The sequence below is a fragment of the Pantherophis guttatus genome, chromosome 4 (assembly GCF_059756535.1).
Source record: "Pantherophis guttatus breed Tessera chromosome 4, ASM5975653v1, whole genome shotgun sequence".
NCBI classification, from domain to species: Eukaryota; Metazoa; Chordata; class Lepidosauria; order Squamata; family Colubridae; genus Pantherophis; species Pantherophis guttatus.
In genome coordinates, this window is record NC_142066.1 from 34,290,146 (window position 1) to 34,313,234 (window position 23,089).

Genomic DNA, 23,089 nt, shown 5'->3' on the forward strand with positions numbered 1-23,089 from the left:
TTTTTCTTTTAAAAAAATCCCCTCATTCCAAAAATGATGCAGAGCTAGGCATTTTCACACTTTCATGTGGAAATGTTTGTAAAGTTTATTAGCTTGTGTTTCTCTTTGTGTGTCTGTGTTTTCAAATTAAATCTTAATTATTTCAATAGCAAAAATCAAATCAATAGATCCTCAAATTCCAATTTGTAAATTTAAAAAGAATAATGGTGTCAGGTGTGCTTCCGTTCAAAACTCAAGAAAGAAAAACTCCAACTCCATGTTTGTAGAGAAATGCATTTTTATTGCGCATAAACTGAATGCAATGAAAAGAAAGCAAGATCTGAGGCAATAGGTGTGAAAATTACATATTGAAAGTATTCCCAAATCCCTCTCCCCAAGGACCCTGGCTGAATGTCCAATCCCCAGTTCCCCAAGGCATCATGTGAGGTGCATATTCATAGGGTCCCATCCATCTGGTATGCCTGAATGGTTGACCTTGACTGGCTATCAACAAATCCATTCAGCTGTGCTGAAGATGATGAGAATTTTCCTTTCTTTTCCTCCCTTTCAGCCACATCATGAGACATCTCCACCAGCCAGCTTCCCCCACCCAAATATCTATTACCCCCCCCCCATTATTAAGGCAGCCAATAGCAAGCAAGCATCATAAAGGCTGATACATGGCCTCTTAATATCTCAGATTTTTATTTAAATGAAGAATAATTTGATTGGCTTTTACTCCTACACTGAAAACTCACCCAAACATTTCCATCTCTTCAAATTCAGTGATGAATTTACTAGAGCTTTAAACAAATGCTTCTAAAATAGAGAAATGATTATAGGAGAGTTTGGTTCATGTTTTATGAACTTTTTCTCTTAATGAGTTGCTCCCTATTGTTTAGCTGTGGTTTACAAATAATTATGTAACATTTGGGGAAATATATGCAGACAAGCAACCCTGCACTAGAGGCCAAAATGGAGAAAACCTCCACAGCCACCATGTATTTGCCTTTGGTGCTCAGGTAAGATGGAACAAAAGAGATCCACACACTGCAGAAGATCAGCATGCTGAAAGTGAGACATTTGGCCTCATTGAAACTGCTGGGGAGATTCCTGGAGAAAAAAGCTACAGTGAAACTGGCAGTTGCCAGAAAGCCCATGTAGCCCAGGACACAGTAGAACATGGTAGATGAGTCTTCATTGCATTGCAATATAATTTCTTCCTTTTCTGAATGTGTGTCAATGTCAGGAAAAGGAGGAAATGTGATGAGCCACACTGTACAGATGCCAGCTTGAATCAGGGAACAAGTAAGAACAATGGATGTGGCCAGGCCTCTTCCCACCCAGTTCCTCATCCTGGATCCTGGCTTGGTGGCCATGAAAGCCAGAACCACAATGATGGTTTTTGCCAGCACAGAAGACACGGCCACTGAGAAGATGATGCCAAAGCTAATTTGTCTGAAGAGACATATTATATTGCCTGGTACAACAAGAAACTGCAGTGAGCAAAGGAAACAGAGAAAAAGGGAGATAAGTAGAACATAGGTGAGATTTCGGTTATTGGCCTTGACGATGGGAGTTTGGTGATATTTCAAAAATGTTGCCAGAACCAGAATTGTGCAGCCAGCAAAGCTAAGTACCAGAATCAGTAAACATATTCCCATTGGTTCCTCAAAGGATAAGAATGAAATTCTCTTGGGAAGACACGAATCCTGGACCTTGTTTGGATATTGATCTTCTGGACATTTTGAGCAGTCATCCATATCTGGAATTGAAATATACATGTATTATATATAAACATACATGCATTTGTGTATAATAAAATTCTGCTTGTGTTTTGTGATTTTTCTATGAATATTATTATGAAATATTAACTTGTCTTTCTTAGCAAAAATGACACTGACATTATTCATCTGACTTAGCAGTCTTATCTTTGGATTTTAACAAGGCAATTATCTCCAAAGAATTCTACTTAATATTTCTAATGTTATTACTGCCTCTTATCTATTTTATGTATTAGCTATATATTTATCTGGTTACACAATTGCATCTTGTCTTTATGGGAAGCACCTGCTACAATATCTTTTTAACAGTATTGACTCAGCCTTCCATCCTTCCAAGGTGGGTAAAATGAGGATACAGATTGTTGGGAGCAAGAGGCTGACACTGTAAGCTGCTTAGACAGGGCTGTAAAGCTCTGTGAAATGTTATATAAGTCTACGTGCTTATTGATTATTATTGTGAATAATATAAATAAAAATAAACATAACAGGAATGTGTTTCGATCACTTCATCCATACTGAATTTTCTTTATTTTGTAGATTCCTGTGGGATAAAATGTGTGTTCATATCCATAAATGCAAGTAACATTCAAGGAAAAGAGCTAAGGATTTGCCCCTTTTCCATATATTTTCAACACATTCATGTGGCACAGATTTTATGGAAGAATAAATAATACACAGTTACAGAAATGACAAAATATTCCCACTGTAAGGGAAATTCGGAGTTTCAATATTATTTTAATCACTCAATTAATTGTTTGCTTCTTTTTGTTTGTTTTTTAAACCAGAGCCATAGTTAAATGCTTAACTCTTTGACTTAAGTCTTTCTTTCATCCTTCCTTCTGATGACAGCATAATCTCTCAACAAACAAAATATATAACTCAGCTTTCTGTAGAGCTGTAATGCAATTTGGTTCATGATGCCTCTTACCCTTCTGGCTTGATATTTTCTCTTTGGGACATGGATGACAATCATAGCAGCAAAACGGCTTTGCCTCCTGCTTTCTTTTGAAATTACCAGGGGAGCAGCTCTCAGTACACACTGAAATAGGCAGTGTCTACCCAATAAGTAAAATAAGAAGGGAAATATTAGTGTCCACTCTCATGTTTAAAAAGAAGATTTTAAAAATCATGACTGTTTAATATTTAATTTAGTTATCTATATGCCATTAATCTCATTGATAAAATGACTATGTGGCTCACAAAGAGCAAGAGACAAATATAAAATCAGTTAAAAATTTTAAAATTATATAAACATCAAAACCAAGGAAATGGAAGGCAGGAGAGAAGTTGGTCTTGCCCCCATCAACCATCTCCAGCAGTGAGCACTCTTCTTGGGGCCCCAGGACAACCAGCAGAACCAAGTTCTGATATCCATCCAGAAGGCCAAAAGAATGGGATTAGTTCCTACCTTGGGTAGTAGAACATTTCACATTGTCGTGACTCTAAATGAAAAAAGCTCTTCTCCTTCACCCTACCTATCAAATTTCTTTCTAGCAGGTAGTACCCACAGCAGCCCCCTTCTGCTGTAATCAGTGGAGCAGGTTAGTTCCACTGCTCCTCAGATATCTTGGAACCATGCTACTTAAGGCTTTAAAGGTAATAGCACCTTTTATTGGACCCAGAAGCAAACTGGTAATCAATGCAACTTGCAGAACAGTGGTATTTTCTGTGCCACCTAGGAGCCCCCAAAACTGTTTGGTAACTGCATTTTGTACCAACCTAAATTCTATATAGCTTCAAGAGCTATATAGAGCACATTGCAGTAATCCATATAAGATACGAGCAGGGCATGAGTGAAAATGCGCAGGGCCTCATAATCTTTTTTTTTTTTTGCCAAAATATTTTTTATTTTTTCCAATATAACACTTAAAATACATCTCTTTTGAGAGCGAAGTCTCGATCCTGTCATGAATAGGTACAATTGCTTACATTTTAAAAAGGCTCCATTCACAATTTCCCATTATATCTTTTAAAATTCAAAATCAAAACATAGAAAAAATTTTTAGTCAAAGCTCTACAGTAAAAGTTCGAAACCTATAAGAACAAGTTTTAATATAAATTCTAACATCATCATCTAAACAAATCTATTATATCAATACAATTTTAATTTCAAATTAACTTTCATTTTTATTTCTATTAATCAATCTTAATCATATCTTGTTCTTCTTCACCTTATATCTTTTTCCATCAGTATCAAAAAAGAATTTTTAGCAATATTCTAACCTCTTGTTCTAATTATTTACCTTACAATTTTATCACCACAAATCTTGATTTCAAATTCTATGCCACTCCATTCTTATTACACTTTATAAAGCAAAGTTCTATCTAATTCTTAGTCTCTTGACCCTTTCCTTAATTTTTAATATCTTAAACTTTATCAATTTATCTTTGATTTTATCTCCCTTGTCATCTATTACTCTTTTCATGTTATACAGATTTATCACAAAAATATATTTTGTTTAATCTAATTTCCAGCATATTTTCTTCCATACCTCCCTCTGTTATTTGGCTATTATTCAACATATTCTGTTTGGCTAGTTCCCAACATATTTTTCTCCAGAACACCAACTATTTTTGGCTAATTTCAATATAATCTCCTCCAAGCCTATCATTGTTATTGGCTGCTTTCCAGCATATTATATTTGGCTGATTTCCAGCATAGTTTCCTCCTATACTCCCTCCATTGTTTGGCTGATTTCCAGCATATTCTACTCCAACTCTCCTCCTGTTTGTTTGGCTGATTTCCAGCATTTTATTGGCTGATTTCCAGCATATTATGTTTGGCTGATTTCCAGCATAGTCTCCTCCAGGACTCCCACTCTTATTTTGCTGATTTCCAGCATAGTCTGCTCCAACTCTCCTATAATTATTTGGCTGATTTCCAGCATTTTAACTAGTTCCAACATATTTCCTCCGAGTCTCAAACTCTTATCTAGTTGGTATCCATCCCTCTTATTTTAACTTCCCCTTAACATATAATTATCTATTTTATGTCAGCTTCCAACACAATCTTTCAAATTAATTCTCAATATATTTCATAATAATCATCATTTCCAGTATATATTAAATTAAATCACAATTTATCGCTAATATCTGTGTGTTTGATAGTTTGTTCAATAAAGCCTTAGTCCAGCATACTCATCAAATTAACATTTGTTTACCAATTAAAATTAAAGCATATTACATCAAGCAGTAAATTTTCCTTAAAATTGTCTCACAATAATATATTCTCTTCTTTATTGTTTTTGACCACTTGTATATCATCCTCTATTTTAATTGCCATCTTTTATTTTCTATTTTTATTACTCGAAAAGCTTTTCTGTTTTTATCCAAAAATCATATATACTTTTAGGCTTTTAATCTTTACATTTCAATTCAGTTACATTTAAAATTTATTACTTTATTTCCTCCTTTTCTTCCTTTTTCTATCTGTCCATAATTGTTCCATTTCAAAGTTCATCCATTCAAATTTAAAAAAATTCTGTATGTTCCTTTAATGCTTTTATAATGTCTGTTCCGTGTGTAGTGCATCAACTTCCTGTCTTTTTTTCCTGTGCCACACATATTTTTTTTTTCCCAAGGCTTGTTAATTTCCATTGTCTAATGCCCAAAATATTCCTTCTTTCTTCTTAAAATCATCTGGGACAGAATAGAAACCTCCAAAGTCCATAAATCCAATGTAAATTTCAAGGCAATCCAAAGTAAAAAGCCATTTAAAATGTTCCTTTTTCAAACAGAAAGAAAAGTATCTTCAATCCACTTTCCTGCTTAGTCACGGCAGACTCCATGGCAATTTTGTAGCCATCTGTCTGTCTATCTTCATTAGCTTTGTTAGCTTTCAAAGGTGTAAATTCCCAAAGAAACATTTCTCCAAACTGTTCCAAATAAAAGCAAAGTCAATTTACTGGGTTGTTAAAAATCAATTCTTCTAAGCCAAATTTAATAAAACAAAGACTATTTTGGGTCCTCATTCCACTTTTTTTCTTTTTCTTTTAAATCTTCAAGCCCCACGGCTCTGTAGCCGCTATTTGAAGTTTGGGATCTTATTTTTTAAAATCCAGATATGTGTGTTGTGCCTGGGTTGGTGTCACTCACCCGGCTTCAAGACGCTCACTCTCTATTCTTCTCCGCTTCTCCTCCTCTCCTCCAGCACGATCCTTGTTCCCGGCTGCCACAGGATCAGGACAGCCGCCATGGCTGTCGTTCCACTGCTGCCAACGTGAAGGGAAAGCCTCCGGCCCCGAGGAACCAGCCCATTCCTCTCGGCCGCCCAAGGGATCCCTTCTTGTCCCCCTGTACCTTCAAGACATGGGAGGTCCGCAGACCTGTCAGCGGCAGCTTAGCAGACGGGGTTTTGGCGAAGCTCTGCGGAGCTTGCCATTTCCCGTCTGTGTCCCTGCGGCGCCAACTGGAAGTCTCAGGGCCTCATAATCTATATAACTATATAAGGGTGCAACTGGTGCTCAACAAGAAGTTACACAAAGGCCCTACTAACCAAGATTTCCACCTGCTCTTTGAACATCAAGTTTGTGCACCAGGTGAATTTAAGGTTGTGCAACATCATCCATAACTAAAGATGATAAACAACAGGATCTGGAGGTCTCTTCAATCCACAGCTACTTCATCTTATGAGAGTTCAGTTGAAGACCTATCCAGGCCCCTATAGCCTCCAGGCCTTTCTAACAACCAACCATTACATTATTTAGATCACCACAGATAGAGATGTAAAGCTGGGTATCATCTATGATATCTCATCCTTGGTGCCAGATGGTCTCATCCAGTGGTTTTATGAAGATGTTTAAAAGGACTTGAGAGAGTACTGAGCCTTATGCCACCTCTCAAAGGAGTAGTTGTAGACTGGACCTCTCACTCCATATTAACATTGGCTAAAAATGGGCTTGGGGAAAGAAGCCAAACCAGTGAAATACTGCATCACTGAGTGCCAAATCCTGCAGTTGGCCCAAAAGTATATCATAGTCATTATATAGAAACCCACTGAGAGGTCAAAGGTATCAAGGATGGATGCACTATCCTTATTCCATTCAAATATCATCCACAAGCTTGACCAATGCTGTTTCCATTGCATCAAGCCTGAAATCCAAGCCTGAAACCCTGAACCAACTCAAACAACCCCCAACCAGCACTTCACCTCCCAGTGACCAATACCTGACATGACCTTCTCATCACAAGACCCATGACAAGATCTTCACTTGACACACCCATCTCTGACCCATCACAAGATCTACTGACCATTAAAGTTTACTGTTTTTCATAAATCTAATTTTTATATTGCCTTTAATTCTTCCCAGTTATAGACAGATTCATATCAACAGAAAGAATCAGTTTTTTATCTTCTTTCTCTGTTAAAAGATAAAGACGTGTCATTTGGATACAGGGGTCCTTACTATTTTTTCAGTGACTGCTCAAAGTTACAAAGAACCTGAAAAAAATATTAATGACTGGTCTTCAAAGCTCTGGTTATTGCAGTGTCCCCATGGGCATGTGATCACCAATTGTGACTTCACAACTGGCTTCTGAGAAGCAAAGTCAATAGGGAAGCTGGCATGAAGTTGCATTGTGGTCATGCAATGTCCCCCTTGATGACAACGGGTGATTTGCTAATGATCACAGTTGGAACTGATAGTGTAAATCATTGCAGTAATTGTATGACTTAGCAACAAAGTTGCTGGCTCCAATTATGGATGGTAAGAAAGTACCATCCCAGACATCCAAACAAGATAATCAACATTCAGAACTTACTTGGTTGAAAGCACTAGGCCACGTGATGGCTTCCTCATGAATGGTGAACATTTGGTCTTCAGCAGCCCAGGGATCCAGCTTCCCAACTTTCATTCGATGCAAGGATTGGTTGGGGAATGTGACCCAGTTCTCAATATCCAGTCCTGTAACCAGCTCTCCTTTTTCATCAAAGAAAATTTCATCCCCAGCACTGTTGTTAAATGCAATGCTTTTCAAAAAGAAATGAAGCTGAATATAGAAACAAGTGAACATATTTGTGAAAAAGAGAAGACAGAGAGAAAGCATGGTTAAAATATATAATTATGTGACAGATGAAAACAATGAAAGGGATTATGTGCAATGTTCTGATGGTCCACAAGATACATTTGCTTACATGGCATTATTGATAAAAAAAATATTTTACCATAGTCTACAACTAAAAAGCATACTAAAAAGCAGAGATATCACCCTGTCAATAAAAAGTGGACCATAAGAAAGGCTAAGTATATATATATATAAATAAATAAATAAATAAATAAATAAATAAATAAATAAATAAATAAATAAATAAATAAAATAAGTGCCAAAGAATTGAGGCCTTTGAACTTGGGTGCTGGAGAAGACTCCTGCGAGTCCCTTTGGCTGAAATGTGATCAAACCGGTCAGTCCTAGAGGAGATCAACTGTGACTGCTCCTTAGAAGGCCAGATCCTGAGATGAAACTCAAATACTTTGGCGACCTAATAAGAAAGAACGACTCACTGGAGAAGAGCCTAAAGCTGGGAAAGATTTAGGGCAAAAGAAGACAGTGACGAAAGAGAATGAGGTGGCTGGACGGAGTCATTGAATCAGTAGGTGTGAGCTTAAATGGGCTCCAGAGGATGGTAGGGGGTAGGAAGTCCTGGAGGAACATTGTCCATAGGGTTGCAATGGGTCGGACATGACTTCACAACTAACAAAAACAACTATTTAATAATAAAAGAAATCTAACAGCCACATCTCACCATACTCCAATACATCTAGAAGAATTTAATTCTCAAAAATATATCTAATTGGGTAGGCAGGTATTATTTATCACATAAAGATGGTAAAGTTTGTACTATTATTTTGCAAGCACTAAAAAGAAATTCTGCCCAGCTATTATTAGAGATATGCAAATGAGGGAAGATTCATATACAAAATTATAGATCTACAAATAATATAATAGGCACAATTATTGCAACTGTAATTGTAGCTTGCTGTATTCCATATCTGGATTTCTTAAAATTGCAAACCAGAGACACAGAAAGGCTTTTTGCTTAAGGAAAATAACTATAATAAGCTCAAACAACAGATAGTGACAGACTTGGCAAAATGGGAGAATTTGCAACTATCATTGATAGGGAGGATATCAACTATTAAAGTGAATATACTGCCTAGACTTTTATATTTATTCCAAACAATTCCAATTAAGTTGGGAAAAGGATACTTTCAATATTTAAATAAAATTGTGTTAATAAATATATGGCAGGGCAAAAAGGCAAGGATAAAACTTAAACTGTTACAGATGCTAGAGCAAGAAGAGGTTTTGGTCTGCCGGATTAGGAACTATATTACTTAGCTTGTAATTTGATGTGGATCAAAGAATGGATAACGTTAAGAAATGGTAGATTGTTGACCTTGGAAGGGCATGATTAGTTGTTGGGCTGGCATGCTTTTATGTGGTACAAAGGCACAAAAACACAGGGTTATTTTAGAAGACATATGATATGAGAATCTTTGTTATTGAACTGGGAGAAGATTAAAAAATGTCACTATTTGAAAATTCCAGTCTGGCTATCCCCTTTTGAAGCACTCTCACACTCAATAACATTTAGAAAGCAACAAATTGTTAGATATGGTGAAATATTGAATGAAAAGGGTGAACTTAAATCGAAACAAGAATTAGAAGAACAAGAGATTGAAATGGATTGGTTTTCATATATGCAAATACAGTCTAGATACAATGAAGATTCCAAAACAGAGGGCTTTTATAGTAATATGATGAATTTAGATAAAATTTTAATAGGTTCTGATGACTATATAATTAAAAAACTGTATGGTTATTTATTAGATGTAAAAATGGAAGAAGAACAAGTTAAGGAAATAATGATTGCATGGGGGAAAAATTTTGGTCATGGGATTGATCTAGAGAAATGGGAAAAACTGTGGTTGCAGAACTATAAAATGACAATGTCAACAGCATATAAAGAGAATTTGTATAAAATGTTTTACAGGTGCCATCTACCCCTGGCACAGATAGCTAGAATGTTCAAGAACAAATTGGAGAAGTGTTGGAAGTGTCATCAGATTCCAAGTTCATATTACCATATGTGGTGGACATGTGCAGAAGCTAAAAGATATTGGACTAAAATCCACACATGGCTGGAAAAAATGATAAAGAAACATATTGACTTTAAGAGATATTTTTTATTAGGGATTGTACCAGAGACATATAATAGAGAACTGAAATACTTAATTGTGAATGTTTTAACAGCAGCTAGAATTATATTTGCCAAAAAGTGGAAAGGAGAGAAGATACCTACTGATGATGATCTTATTAAGAAAATTTTGGAATGTGCTGAAATGAACAAATTGACATTTGAAATTAGAGAACAGGAAGATGAACATTATTATTTGATATGGGATTTATTTTATTACTGGCTAGACAACAAAGCATGGAAATGAAATATTTTGTTTTTCTCTTTGTCTTCTTTATGGGAGATAAGTTATTGTTAAATAATTGTTAAATAAGAATAATAATGTAATAAATTGTCAAATAAGAAAATGTTGGATAAGGGATTAAGCACAAAAGATTTGTAACCGATCAATACACTTTCTATAATTGTAATGGGTGATATGTTTTATGTTTTAAGTTTTGTTTTAAAATAAAAAAAAAATTCTAAAAAAAAAAAAGAAAGGCTTTTTGCTACTATCTAGTAGTTGACTGAGTTTTTACAAATATAGCAACCCTAAAAGAAAAACAGCACCAAGTATTTTTGCGATATGCCAGAATTGTGCATAAGGTTGAGTCATTGGAACTGGCTTTTTGAAAGTGTTTTTTATGGCTTCCCTTTTCTTGTATGCAAGCAGTTGTTGATATTTTCTCTTCTGGTGGAGAAGATCCAGTGCACCTAATACTTAAAACTGGTAAGTGGTGGCAAAAGGAGTTTTTCATGTTAACAAATATCTAGTGCACGGCTGTCAAACTCATGGCCCACCCAAAGGGGGAAAAGTCACAATACATCATGTGACGACGCTGTGATGATGCAAGTTTGACACCCCTGATCTAGTGAAACCATAGCTTTGGATTGTGCAATAGTTGCTTGAAAGCACATTATTATTATGGAATACATGCTGGTGGAGCGCTTTCTTGGCTAAGGATGTTATAATTTTTCATGAGTACTGTAGGAGATCTGAGGTAGCTCAGTTATCATTTGATTTAGATGGGAGTCCACTTGGTTTGGCAGAAAATTTTTCCTCAGTATGTGTGTCTTGAATGAAGCATTTTAATGGAACAGGATTGATAGGTGATTGATGTCATATTACTAGAAATTTGGCAAAAGGAAGAAGATCTCTAAAGATTATTACCTAGTTAATAGCCAGGCACATTTCTGCAATTATTGTTTTTTGAGTGTTGACAATGGGTGAGTAGGAATTCTTTGGCCTCAGGGCTGGGAAGGAGATATTTGTGCCATGCATCGAGGTTATGGTCATTAGGATCCAATCCCCCATTGAGGACTCCTCCCAGGCCAACCTGTACATTTGCAACTTAAGTTACCAACTAAATAAATAAATAACTTTATTGTTTATACACAGTATACCCCAAACACACTCCCACCCACCACAATTCTCTACCCCTAAACCACCCAAACATCCACACAACAGACCAAGTAATACTGTCCAACAATTCACTGATTTAGTTCATTCTTGAGTGCAATTATACCTCTAGGATAAAAATTATTCAGAAAATGTGTGGTCCAAGTTTTAATTGATCTGTATCTTCTGCAAGAAAGCAACAGTCCAATTCATCCCACATGCATCTGATCTGGGGTTTCTGCCTCATTGGGGGCATTGAAGCATTTATTATCAAAAGGGCATAATAGCTACATTGGATTAATACAACTTGAATGAGGAAAGGGACATGGGTATGGCTTGTAGAATAGTGGAGTTTAGGACTCCAGATCACCTTTTGCTCTTCAGTGCTAGTAATGTCCCAACTGCAAATTAATGTAATCCGTTAAGTATCAGTTTTTTAACAGTTTATCAGCAATACATTTTCCTAACTAACCTGGTTTCAAGGTTAGAAGGGTTCCTTTATGCTGGTCACTTAGATGTCAAGCAGTTGTCTTCCAAACCAGGACCTATAAGAGTAATTTTTGCAGGAGTGGTTGCTTTCCATTGGCTTATGGCTGAAATTGTAATTGTGTTTCTAAGTCGTGGAGAGTAGGGTACCAGGGTGTTATATGCAGCCAAAGGATGGGAGTGAAAGGGAGTGGAATGGATCAGATATGAGAATAAAGTTTATCAGGTGAGTGATGGTGAAGGAGCAGAAGTGGAAAATTGGTTTCCATAAGAAAATCAAAAGAAAATTTTAATGTGTTCTTATTAGAGGATCTCCTCTATGCTAATGGGACTGTCAATGTCTCTCTGTATCCACTGGCAAGACTTTCTTAGCTAACTTAGCTGACTGGTTTTGACAGAAGCTATTTTAAGGGTGTTCCTGAAGAATAGGAATCTAAGGAGTAAATTGTGCAGGAAAGGACTTAGAGAAGAAGTAAGGTTGGAAGACCAAGGAAGGAGACACAAGAGAAATTCCTAACTTTCTATTCACAGAACAATGTCACTTCTAATTCAAAATTCATATCTCATTTCTCTCATTATTTAACTCATGAGAAAATTACCTGCCATGGCTGTACATCCTGAAGATTAGGTTTCCTGCCACTCAATCTTCTCCTATGTGATTGTTGACCCACCTGTATGGCATGTAAAGCATGTGCCACAGCATACACTGCATTGTATATGCTATAACTAGGACTGGTCATCCTCATTTCGAAAAAAGCCCCAGGAAGGCTCTCCAGTTTCTCTTTCCCAGTGCAAATACCCTCAGTTTCCTTATTCACAAACAAGTCTGGAAATACACAGCCAAATGCATGTTCCCATACATCTTTAATGAAACCATCTTGGGGAAAGAATGAGAAATGGTTTCTTGTCTGAAGAAAATGTTGGAATCCTTCAACCTCATTTGAGTAACCTGCAAAGGACAGTGCACCATGGAGGACTTGTATGTCCCAGCTTTTCTGATAAAAGAATGATGCAATACTGATTTGGGAAGCCACAATCCACACCGAACCTTTTGGCTTTATAGAAACCATTTCCATTTCAGGCAGATATAACAACCATCTCAATTCTAAAACATATTTATCATTGATTATCATAACATTAGCTTTGCTGTTAATGAAACGATGAAATATCTCCACAAACCATTTCAGACCATCATCTGCATTGCTGATATAAATTGTCCTGAACTGCTCTAAGAACGCAATACAGATACCATGGAGAGAAAACCATGAAAATATCAGTTGTTCAAATTTTGCTCCACCATCTCCTTTCACAAGAATTCCAACCCAGGTCCACCTGAAATAGAGAAGTAGCTGAAGAATCACCCTATAATTTAAGTCTTCACCTGGAACCATGTGGTAATAGAAGGGGATATTAGTTTTACCATTCATACTTGGAGGAGGGCCATATAGGAACTGTAGGAACAAAAAAATAGACAGAAAAATGGTTGATAAAACTGATATGCATCTTCTGAAAATAAAAAGTTCTGAAATGTTTCAGGATATGCCTTCACACTATTTATGTGTATGAAATATTTGTGAGAGTAGGTTTGCAGTAAATGATTGTTGAGATCCCCTTCATCTGCGCAGCTGAATGATTCTCTCTATCCTCTTCCTATTTAATTTGCAGATTACTTCTTTTTCTTCAACAATAAAAAAAAATTGTCCTTGAATGTGGTTCATATTGTTGTAGAACTACAGAACATTTTAAGCATATGGATCTCTCTCTCTCTCTCCGTGTGTGTGTGTGTGTGTGTGTGTGTGTATACAAACACACACACACACACACACACACACACACACACATACATACAAAATATTTCTTGTTTGATGAGCCTTGCTTCAAAAAATACAGTGACTAGATGAGGAAGGAAAAGACCCAGGTTCAAGTCCATGTTAATCAAGGAAAGAGTGAAAGAGAGATAGAGCAGTGATCATGCACAGATGATGTTTAGTCTTAGCTAAAGAAGTTCACTGTGTAACTTTGGGCACTTCACGGTCTTTCACACTGGTAGTTGGAGAGAAATATAGAAGAAACACTATGTGTAACTCCATGAACATCTGAATGCATCTGAGTCTGACAACATAAATAAACACAAACCAGAAACCTTACATCTTTTTTTATTCATCACAATAACAAATTCCTTAAGAGGGAATCCAAAGCTCCTACACAACGGGGAATGATTATTAATTGTTAATTTTTGAAATTGACCTATTATACCAAATTCTGAAATTAAATTCACTTTGCTTTCTGCTTTGATAAATTCATTTCCTTAAATATACTTCATAGTTAAATGTATACTAAATTAAATATATATTTAACGTCTTGCAATCAATCCATCTGAAAATATAAAGCAATGTATGGGCAACTTAATATTAATGAATCTTACCTGGGGAACCTTGTAAATGTGTAAAATGTCTTCAATAGTAAAAGAATATTCAGGATCAAGAGTTCCAAGAACAGATATGAGTTTGTTCAGGATGCCACACTTGTAGTTGGGAATTAATTGGTTCTGACTGGAAAAAAGTTCCATTGTGGCAGGATATGAGTACTCTCCACCATAACTATCATATATTCTGAAGCCCAAGGTGATGTTAGGTAAGAGCTGGAGGTCTTCGTTGATCTTCTTCACAGCAAATATCAAGCTCAAAATATGGTGATAAAACTTGATCAGAACTCTGCAATGGCAATTAGATGCTATATCAAATAAAGCTCAGTGTCTAAAAAGGACAGTGAAATTGAATTCCACAAGAATAATGTTAATTGATCAATTAGTTACTATTCAGTAGAATTGCTGGCTTTTCATGAGTGAATTTGTTAAACAATTTTGATTATACGATACTGAGCAAAAAAGAAATTCCATTGATTTGGCTTTGTCTTCTTTCATCTTTTCTTAAGAGAGTATCTAAGTCCTGTTCCAGAATCTACAAAAATTATTATTCTTTAAACAGCAACACATTACCAGGTACAAAATAGGTTGTAGCTCATTATATTATATCTATAGTAAATAATTTAATAAGCACTGTAAAATCCCATAATATGCAAAAGCCAGTTTAAGCAAAATCCAAAGATTTCTCTATCTTAAAAACAATTTTATCAAAATGATGTATTATCATTATTAGTTTAGCTGTAAGGACTTAATATAATTTTGAAATCAGAATTTCTAAAAACATTACAAAAGCACAATATGATTTTTAGTAATCAAATTATCCCAAACCATGTATTTCTCACCTCCCAACTCCAAAAACCTTCAATGGTCAAACAGGCAAATTTATATATTGGTATATTTATATATTTATTAGGGTAAAATATGCTGCATTTCTTACTTAACAGTATTATTCAAATGGTTAATTATAATTTTGCTTTCTTTGAGACCCAGTTTTAGAAACTGATGTGTAATCCACAGAAATATGTAAAATCTGATATCATGAAAGACTAAATAATTTCTTTGATCCCCTTCCCTTTCTTCAAGGAACAGAGAGTCTCACTATCGGCTTCCTTTAGAAAGCACAGTGAAAACATATATGGGTTGAAATGTGTTGGATCTGTATCCTACATTTGGGTAGACAATATATCAAAAATGTGTGCTATGACTTTAACTACTGTAAAGTAACTAATTGAGTAATTGGTTGAAACGGAAATATAAGGAAGGCAGTGAGCTCAGCAGTATTCTCGCTCGCTTATGCTTTGCTGATATTGCTCACTCCTACTCGTGATGTTATTGCTGAGAGATATTGTGTCGGAGTTACAGAACTAGAAATGTAAGCAACAATGTTTTGTATCGAAAGCTTTATCTTTGTTTACGAGAAGCTTTGTTTGAACTATCACAGTAAAGACTATTCTTTTTACTAAAACGTTCAGAGTTTGGAAGTATCTGTGTTGCAACGCTGTATGGTATACCGCTGTGCTCTGCAGAGGGCAATTTACCCTCAACAAAAAGTATTACTTCATTTATATTTTAAAATGTATACATGCAACATTGGGATTAACTATAACAAACAGAATAAGTGTACAAAAGAATTTCATGTACATTGCTATAATAGTACAAAGAAAATAATAGTAGTAATAATTACAAAAGGCAGCATTACTCAGAACAACTTGCATTCTGAAGGAATGCTTCTAGCACCATCAAACATCTGTCCATCTCAGGTCCTTGGGAAAGACTTGATAAGCATACAAAAATGCCAAATCCAATCTGAACGTTTGATTGACTGTGCAACAAGCCACTACCAATAATAATAATAATAATAATAATAATAATAATAATAATAATAATAATGTCTTACAGTAGTTCACCAACAGCAGAATTCTTGGGAACCTCCTCAAAGTGTTCTACAACTCTGTTTATGAAGATGAATGTAGTAATACCACCAATGATGAGGTCACCTGGTTGAAAATATTTGTGAACAATTGGGATAGTGGCTTGGATTCTGCATCTTATTGTTTGAGGTTTGCAAGGCACATGTGGCAATAATAGGAAAAGAACCAATATCATCATGACCTACTTTACAAGCTTTTTATAATTTCATGTAAAAGCTTCCAAGAATAGACAATAAGTAAATTTGTCTATTCCTCACATAACTTCCATTAGCTTCTGAACTTTAGAATAAAAATCATTCTGAGACATCATTCAAACAATGATCTTACTTGCTCCAAACTCTAAACACATGTTTTTCAAAACATATGAAATAATTAAACTGTCTGTCTTTGACGATTTTAAGAAGCAACAAGGTCAATAATAATCTTTTTGATAATTATAAGGGAGGTTGAAGAAAAGTGCAGCCTTGAAATTACCATTACTCTGTAGTATTAAAAATATGCTCATCTATTTTGAACACAGTATTAGCAATTCCATCCATTAATCAAACAACAGGACTGAGACATGATAACAATCTTCAAATATTGCACAATATGTTAGATGAAAAGTGAGGGATATAAATTACCAATGAATGTGTGATCGATTATAAAGCCAGGCCCAACTTGTAACTTTCACATTAATTTTAAAAATACGTTTATGTCTTCATGTAGACAGTAGCAATACCTGATGTTATTTCATTTTAATATCAGACTTTTCAAGTTCTTATGACTATCACTAAGTATTGTATGATTACCTATCTCCTCCCACTCATGACTATAACCATGTTGTTTATATTTTTATGATTTATATTGTTCTGTTGTTTCCTAGTATGATTTGATTGTTTATTAGTAACCTATGACTATTGCTAAGTGTTGTATCTTATGATTCTTGATTAATGTATTTTTCCTCTTTTTTTCCTTTTATGTATACTGAGAGCATATGCACCAAAGACAAATTCCTTCTGTGTCCAATCACACTTGGCTAATATAGAATTCTCTTCTCTTCTCTTCTCTTCTCTTCTCTTCTCTTCTCTTCTCTTCTCTTCTCTTCTCTTCTCTTCTCTTCTCTTCCCTTCCCTTCCCTTCCCTTCCCCTCCCCTCCCCTCCCCTCCCCTCCCCTCTCCTCTTCCATTCCATTCCATTCCATTCCATTCCATTCCATTCCATTCCATTCCATTCCATTCAAGGTATCTCACAGGATTGTCTTAACACTTTAGGGCCATGAGTGTTTAACAGAAAGGTCTCTCAATTCAAGAAAGGATGCAATTGGCACAACAGATTGAACACACATCTCCTATCCCCAATCATAGTTACCACCTGTTCCTTGACCAATACTTGTGAATTCAAGAGGACCCTCAGTTTGTGCATCTATCTTGAATTGAGAAATGCAGCCTAACCCAAGATTATGGATAAAAAGTCCTCAGAGGTAGAGGAGAGGGTTGCCCAATGTCAACAATAATCAGTTAGAGCCTCATTAGCCTTGATTCAGGGTTTGTTCCTGCCCAGTCATTGAGCCTCCAGGCATTGGAACAGGACCTCAACAGTCTCACTTGTCTCAATAGGGTTGAAAAGTGAGGAGAATATAGTATTGATGCTATGCTATGCCCCTCCTTAAGAATACATTACTGGATTGTCATCCTATCTCCAACCCTCCTGTTCTGGGAAGGTTGTTCAGGAGGTGGTCATGCTGCAATTCCAGGATGAATTATCTGTACCCCTTTCAATTGGGATTAAGCACTAAATATAGGGCTCTCAGCCTTACTATGCAGGATCCCACAGTGCTTTCTCTCTGCTGTTAAACATCTACAAGAAGCCATTGGGCGAAACCACCCATCACCACGGAATGAGATATCATCTGTTTGCTAATTATCTTCTATTGTATGTCTCTGCCCTTGTGTGTTAAGCCCTGTCAAAACTATATTTTCTTGGTGTCCAGAGGCAATTGAGATCTGGATAGGGACCAACTGTCAGACTGTAGTACTGTCTCAAAATTAAATGAATTTCCAAACTGCCAATCTTTAAGGAAATCTTTCTTTAATTGAGCTCAGCTACCGGATCATGACTCAGCGTGGACAAGACTGACCTTTTGCCTCCCAATCCCTCCCTTTCCGACCCCCAAGACTCTGCTTCTCATTGGCTGTCTTCCAAGTCATTCTTCAGACTTCTTTTCCCCATCATTTCTCAGGAATGTGGCCCCTCCCCTGATCTCCACGACAACCAAGCTTCAAAGGGATTTTGCAGGCAAAAGTTTCAGAGTTTATATTTTGCTGTCCTCTGCTCTCTCTATGGCAGCGTTGCAACGCTGACATCCGGCCCCTCTCCCTTCACTCTCCCAGTGGGGCCTGCGTGAAATAAATAACAAGTTTAGTACCTCACCCCCTCCGAGGGGTTACCCCACCCCCTCCTGGCTTGTCCGGGTGATCTGCATGGAATTTAGTATGAGGTGGTCAGCTTGGATGTTTGTGCTCTTCACCAGGAAGCTTCTGACAAGGAGTAGCCCTTCCACTTAATTAAGTACTGGAGGTGCCCCCTGTGCCACCTCGAATCGAGAACCCACTGTACTTCATAGTGGGTCTGGCCTCCAACAATTAAGGGCCCTGGGGGATCACGGGGCACCGGCCTTAACGTTGACCCTACTACAGGCTTCAGGAGGCTACTGTGAAAAATGGGGTGTATCCTCCCTAGTAACCGGGGCAACTGCAATTGTACTGTGACCGGGTTGATTACTTTTATTATTGGAAATGGCCCTATGAATTTCGGCCCCAGTTTTCTGGTCAGGAGTCTGAGTCTCAAGTACTTGGTGGAGAGGTAGACCTTTTCCCCAACTTGGAACGATCTCTGGGGGTCTCGGTGCTTATCTGCTTGTTTCTTATAAGTCTGTGCTGCCTTGTCTAATGCCCTCTTGACATTCTCCCAGGTTTCTCTTAGCATTGCCATCCATTCGGTCAAGGTAACTGAGGAAGGAGGCTCCCTCGGGTATTCTGGCATGGGGATGAAATCAATGCCGCTCACTATCTTAAATGGGGTTAGTCCTGTACTACTGTGGACAGCATTGTTATATGCGACCTCAGCAAAAGATAAGAGGTCCGTCCGGTTTGATTGTTGGTAGTCAACGTAGCACCTCAGGTACTGCTCTATCATGGCATTCAGTCTCTCCGCCCCCCCCCCCATTGGTGCTTGGGTGAAACGCTGAGCTGAGGCCTTGGGATGATCCTATGGATCGAAGGAATTCCCTCCAGAACTTCGCTGTAAACTGGACTCCTCGATCAGAGATGATTCTTCTGGGTACTCCATGCAGGTGGTAGATGTGTTTTATGAACAGTTTGGCCAATTGGTGGGCTGAGGGTAGTCTGCTGCAGGGTATGAAATGTGCCTGTTTGGAGAACAGGTCTATTACAGTCCAGATCACTGTGTTTCCTCTGCTCTTCGGCAGTTCGACTATGAAGTCCATAGCAATCTCCTCCCATGGCCTTGATGGTTCAGCTACTGGCTGAAGCAGCCCCGGGGGCCTTCCTGGTTGGGTTTTCATCGTGGCACAGATGGTACAACTTTTTACATAGCTGTCCACATCTTTTTTCATGTGGGGCCACCAAAATTGTCTCCGAGCTAAGTGTAGAGTCTTTAGGAAGCCGAAATGTCCTGCTGGTTTGACGTCGTGATTTCTCTTGAGGATTAAGGTGAGCAAGGTGGCTGGGACATAAAGTTTCATCCCTCTCCATGCTAGGCCATCTCTCTTTGTCAAGAGATGTTGATTGTCTCAGAACCAGGGGTCCGCCAATGTTTTTGCCTTGAGCCTCATCATTAGGTCACTCGCGGGCTGGCCCTGCTGATCTCAATGCTGCCATCTGGTGATTACTTGGCCCACTCCTTGGGCAGAAGGGATGATGGGATTCACTATCTGCTCACGTTCACTGTTGTATTGAGGCATTCGGGAGAGGGCATCAGCCAGAAAGTTCTTCCCCCCGGGATGTGCTTCAGCTCAAAGTTGAAACGATTGAAGTATTAGGCCCACCGGACTTGCCTGGGCGATAACTTCCGTGGGGTCTTGAGGGCTTGTAGGTTTTTGTGGTCGGTGCAGACCTCGAACAGTGTCTGGCCTCCTTCTAGCAGGTGTCGCCAGGTTAATAGTGCCCATCTCACCGTGAACGCTTCCTTCTCCCATGCCGCCCATCGTCTTTCCGTGTCGGTGAGTTTGCGGGATGTGTAGGCACAAGGCTGCAGGTCCCCCTGGCTGTTCTTTTGGAGTAAGACTGCCCCTATTGCTACATCGCTGGCATCTGCTTGGATGACGAAGGGTTGTTTGGGGTCAGGATGCTTCAGGACCAGTTCTTTTACAAACATTTGTTTTAGTGTCTCGAACATCTGTTGGCAGGCCGAATCCCATTGTAGAGGCTGTTCCGGGTGGGTTTCGTTGTCGGACTTCCTGTCTTTAGGAGGTCCATCAGAAATTTGGCAATTCTTGCAAAGCAGGGGATGAATTGCCTGTAGAAGTTCGCGAACCCCAGGAAGCTTTGTAGTTGCCTGCGAGTGTGTGGGGGTCGCCAGTCTAGGACTGATTGTACTTTAGCCGGGTCCATCTCTATCCCCTCATTTGATACTCGGTAACCTAAATAGTCCAGACACGATCGGTGGAACTCGCATTTTGACAGTTTGACATAGAGGTTCGCTTTCAGCAGTTTTTCCAGCACTTTGCGTAAGAGGGGTATGTGTTCGTCCATGGTCTCCGTGTAAATGAGAATGTCATCTAGGTAGATGAGGACCCCTTTGTACAGGTGGTCATGCAGAACTTTGTTTATCAATTGCATGAAAACGGCTGGGGCTCCCTGTAGCCCAAATGGCATCACCTTGAATTGGTAACTTCCCAGGGGGCAGTTGAACGCTGTCTTCCACTCGTCTCCTTCCCTGATGCGCACTCGGTAGTAGACTTCGCGGAGGTCTAGTTTGGTGAAAATCTTCCCCTTGGCCAGGTGGGCTAGCATGTCCTTCATGAGGGGCAGGGGGTATAGGTTGTGTACGCAGACAGCATTGATGCCCCAAAAGTCAACTACCAGACGCATAGAGCTGTCTTTCTTCTCTTTGAAGAGGACCGGTGCCGCGACCCGCGGTTTGACTGGCTTGATGAAGCCCCTTCGTAGGTTTTTATCTATGTAGTTCCGCATTTCTTGCATTTCACGGGGCGTCATGGCATACAATTTTGGTTTAGGAAGTTTCGCCCAAGGGATGATTTCAATGGCACAGTCGGAATCACGGTGGGGAGGTAGGATGTTGCACTCGGTCTCGCTAAATACCTGTGCTAAGTCTTGGTAGTCTTTTGGGATCTGCTCTGTGTCATGGGTGCTGTGGGATGTGGGCCCCAGCTGCTTCACGGTGCCCTTCGGGAGGGGCCCTTGTGTCAGTGCCATTTTCTTTTGTTCAGGCGGGAGACATTGGGGTCCGAGTGTGGGGGGTGTTTGTTCTGGATGGAATGGCAGAGGTTGGGGCCCTTTGGCTATCCTCAATCTGTGGGTCCCCTCTTGCCACCAGATAATTGGACCCCACTTGTCTAGCCAGGAAAGTCCCATTATGACTGGATCGGCCATCTTGGGGGCTATTATGAACCGTATCGTCTCCCAGTGATCCCCTAGTTCTAGCTTCACTGGTTCGGTCAGGTGTGTGGTGCACATTCCGCCTACTAGGGTCCCATCAACTTGCTCAAATCGAATTGGGTGGTTGAGCTTCTTAGCTCGGATTCCTAACTTTAGGTCTGTGGGTAGATTAATTAGGCACCTAGTGCAGTCCGAGTCTATCAGGGCTTGGAAAGTCTCTTGGGTACCTGTCTTTGGGGCTGTTAGGTGTATGGGAAAAAGGAAAGGGTGGATGGGTCCACTCACCATTGGGTCATCTTCACCCCCGTCCTCACTGTCATACGAGTCGGGGAATTGGTCTCCATCATCCGAGACTCCCTTTGTCTCGGTCAAGTGGGCGAAGTCCTCTGTGTCGGGGAGGAGACTTCATGGCGCATTAGTGGCTCACTTGGGGCCCCGTTGTCATCATGCCTTTGGCTGAAGGTTTGGCCTCGGACCCGGGGTTGTACAGGCTGCTGCTAGATGGCCCATTCCTCCACATCTGTAGCATCTCATTGGGTTCCGTGGAACGAAAGGCCTTTGGATAGGCCGTGGTGCCATGGTTCCTTGTCTGGTTTGTGGCCTCGGGTCCGATTGGTATCTCTCCCTGGCCTCTGGTTGCTTTAGCATGTCGTTGGTGCACAGTCCCCTTTCAACTTGCATTGCCACGTGGAACCATTCAGAGAGTCGGTTTGGGATGTCCTGATAAGCGGTCACTTGAGCAATCCACTTATCTAGGCTCGTTCTAAAAAAATATACTAGCAGTCGCTCAGGTAGGGGAGGCAAGGTGCCCATGACTCTTTGAAATTCACGGATGTGTTCCTTGATGGGCTTCCCTCTCTGGACTAGGCTTCTGAGTTCGTCTTCCACATATGGGTCCTCCACTACTTCCTCGTACCTCACCCGCAATAGTTGCAAGAAATCATCTGCATCTTGCAGTTGGAGGGCTCTATTCTTGTGGAGGGCTGATGACCAAGTCTTTGCTTCTCCCTCCAGCCCTTCTGAAATGGCATTGACCAGGGCTCTGGGGAATGGGTAAAGGTGCCCATAGCTCTCGATATAGATCTCAGCTGTGTCGAGGAACTGCGCCACCTGGTCTGGGTCCCCATCAAATTTCCCTCTGAACTGGGGTGGCTCTGCCCTTGGTGGCCCATCCTCCCATGGCTGGGCCCTGTGTGCCTGTCTGGGGTATCGTTGGGCTTCTTCCTCATCTCTCATTCGGAGGCGGGGGGGTGATGCCTTGCGTAGGCTGGTATGTTTGCTGGGTGGA

General features: G+C 39.2%; 1 protein-coding gene across 1 annotated transcript; it reads right to left on the reverse strand.

Moving 5' to 3' along the window:
- Nucleotides 1-839: 839 nt before the first annotated feature.
- Nucleotides 840-21,618, reverse strand: LOC132712420 (vomeronasal type-2 receptor 26-like). The gene is made up of 7 exons (XM_087893591.1): nucleotides 21,232-21,618; nucleotides 14,250-14,486; nucleotides 12,424-13,275; nucleotides 7,538-7,751; nucleotides 7,169-7,182; nucleotides 2,692-2,818; nucleotides 840-1,744 (listed from the first exon to the last, which is right to left on the reverse strand). Exons 1-7 carry the CDS (start codon nucleotides 21,616-21,618, stop codon nucleotides 840-842), a joined length of 2,736 nt encoding a protein of 911 aa, XP_087749717.1.
- Between the last annotated feature and the right edge of the window lie 1,471 nt (nucleotides 21,619-23,089).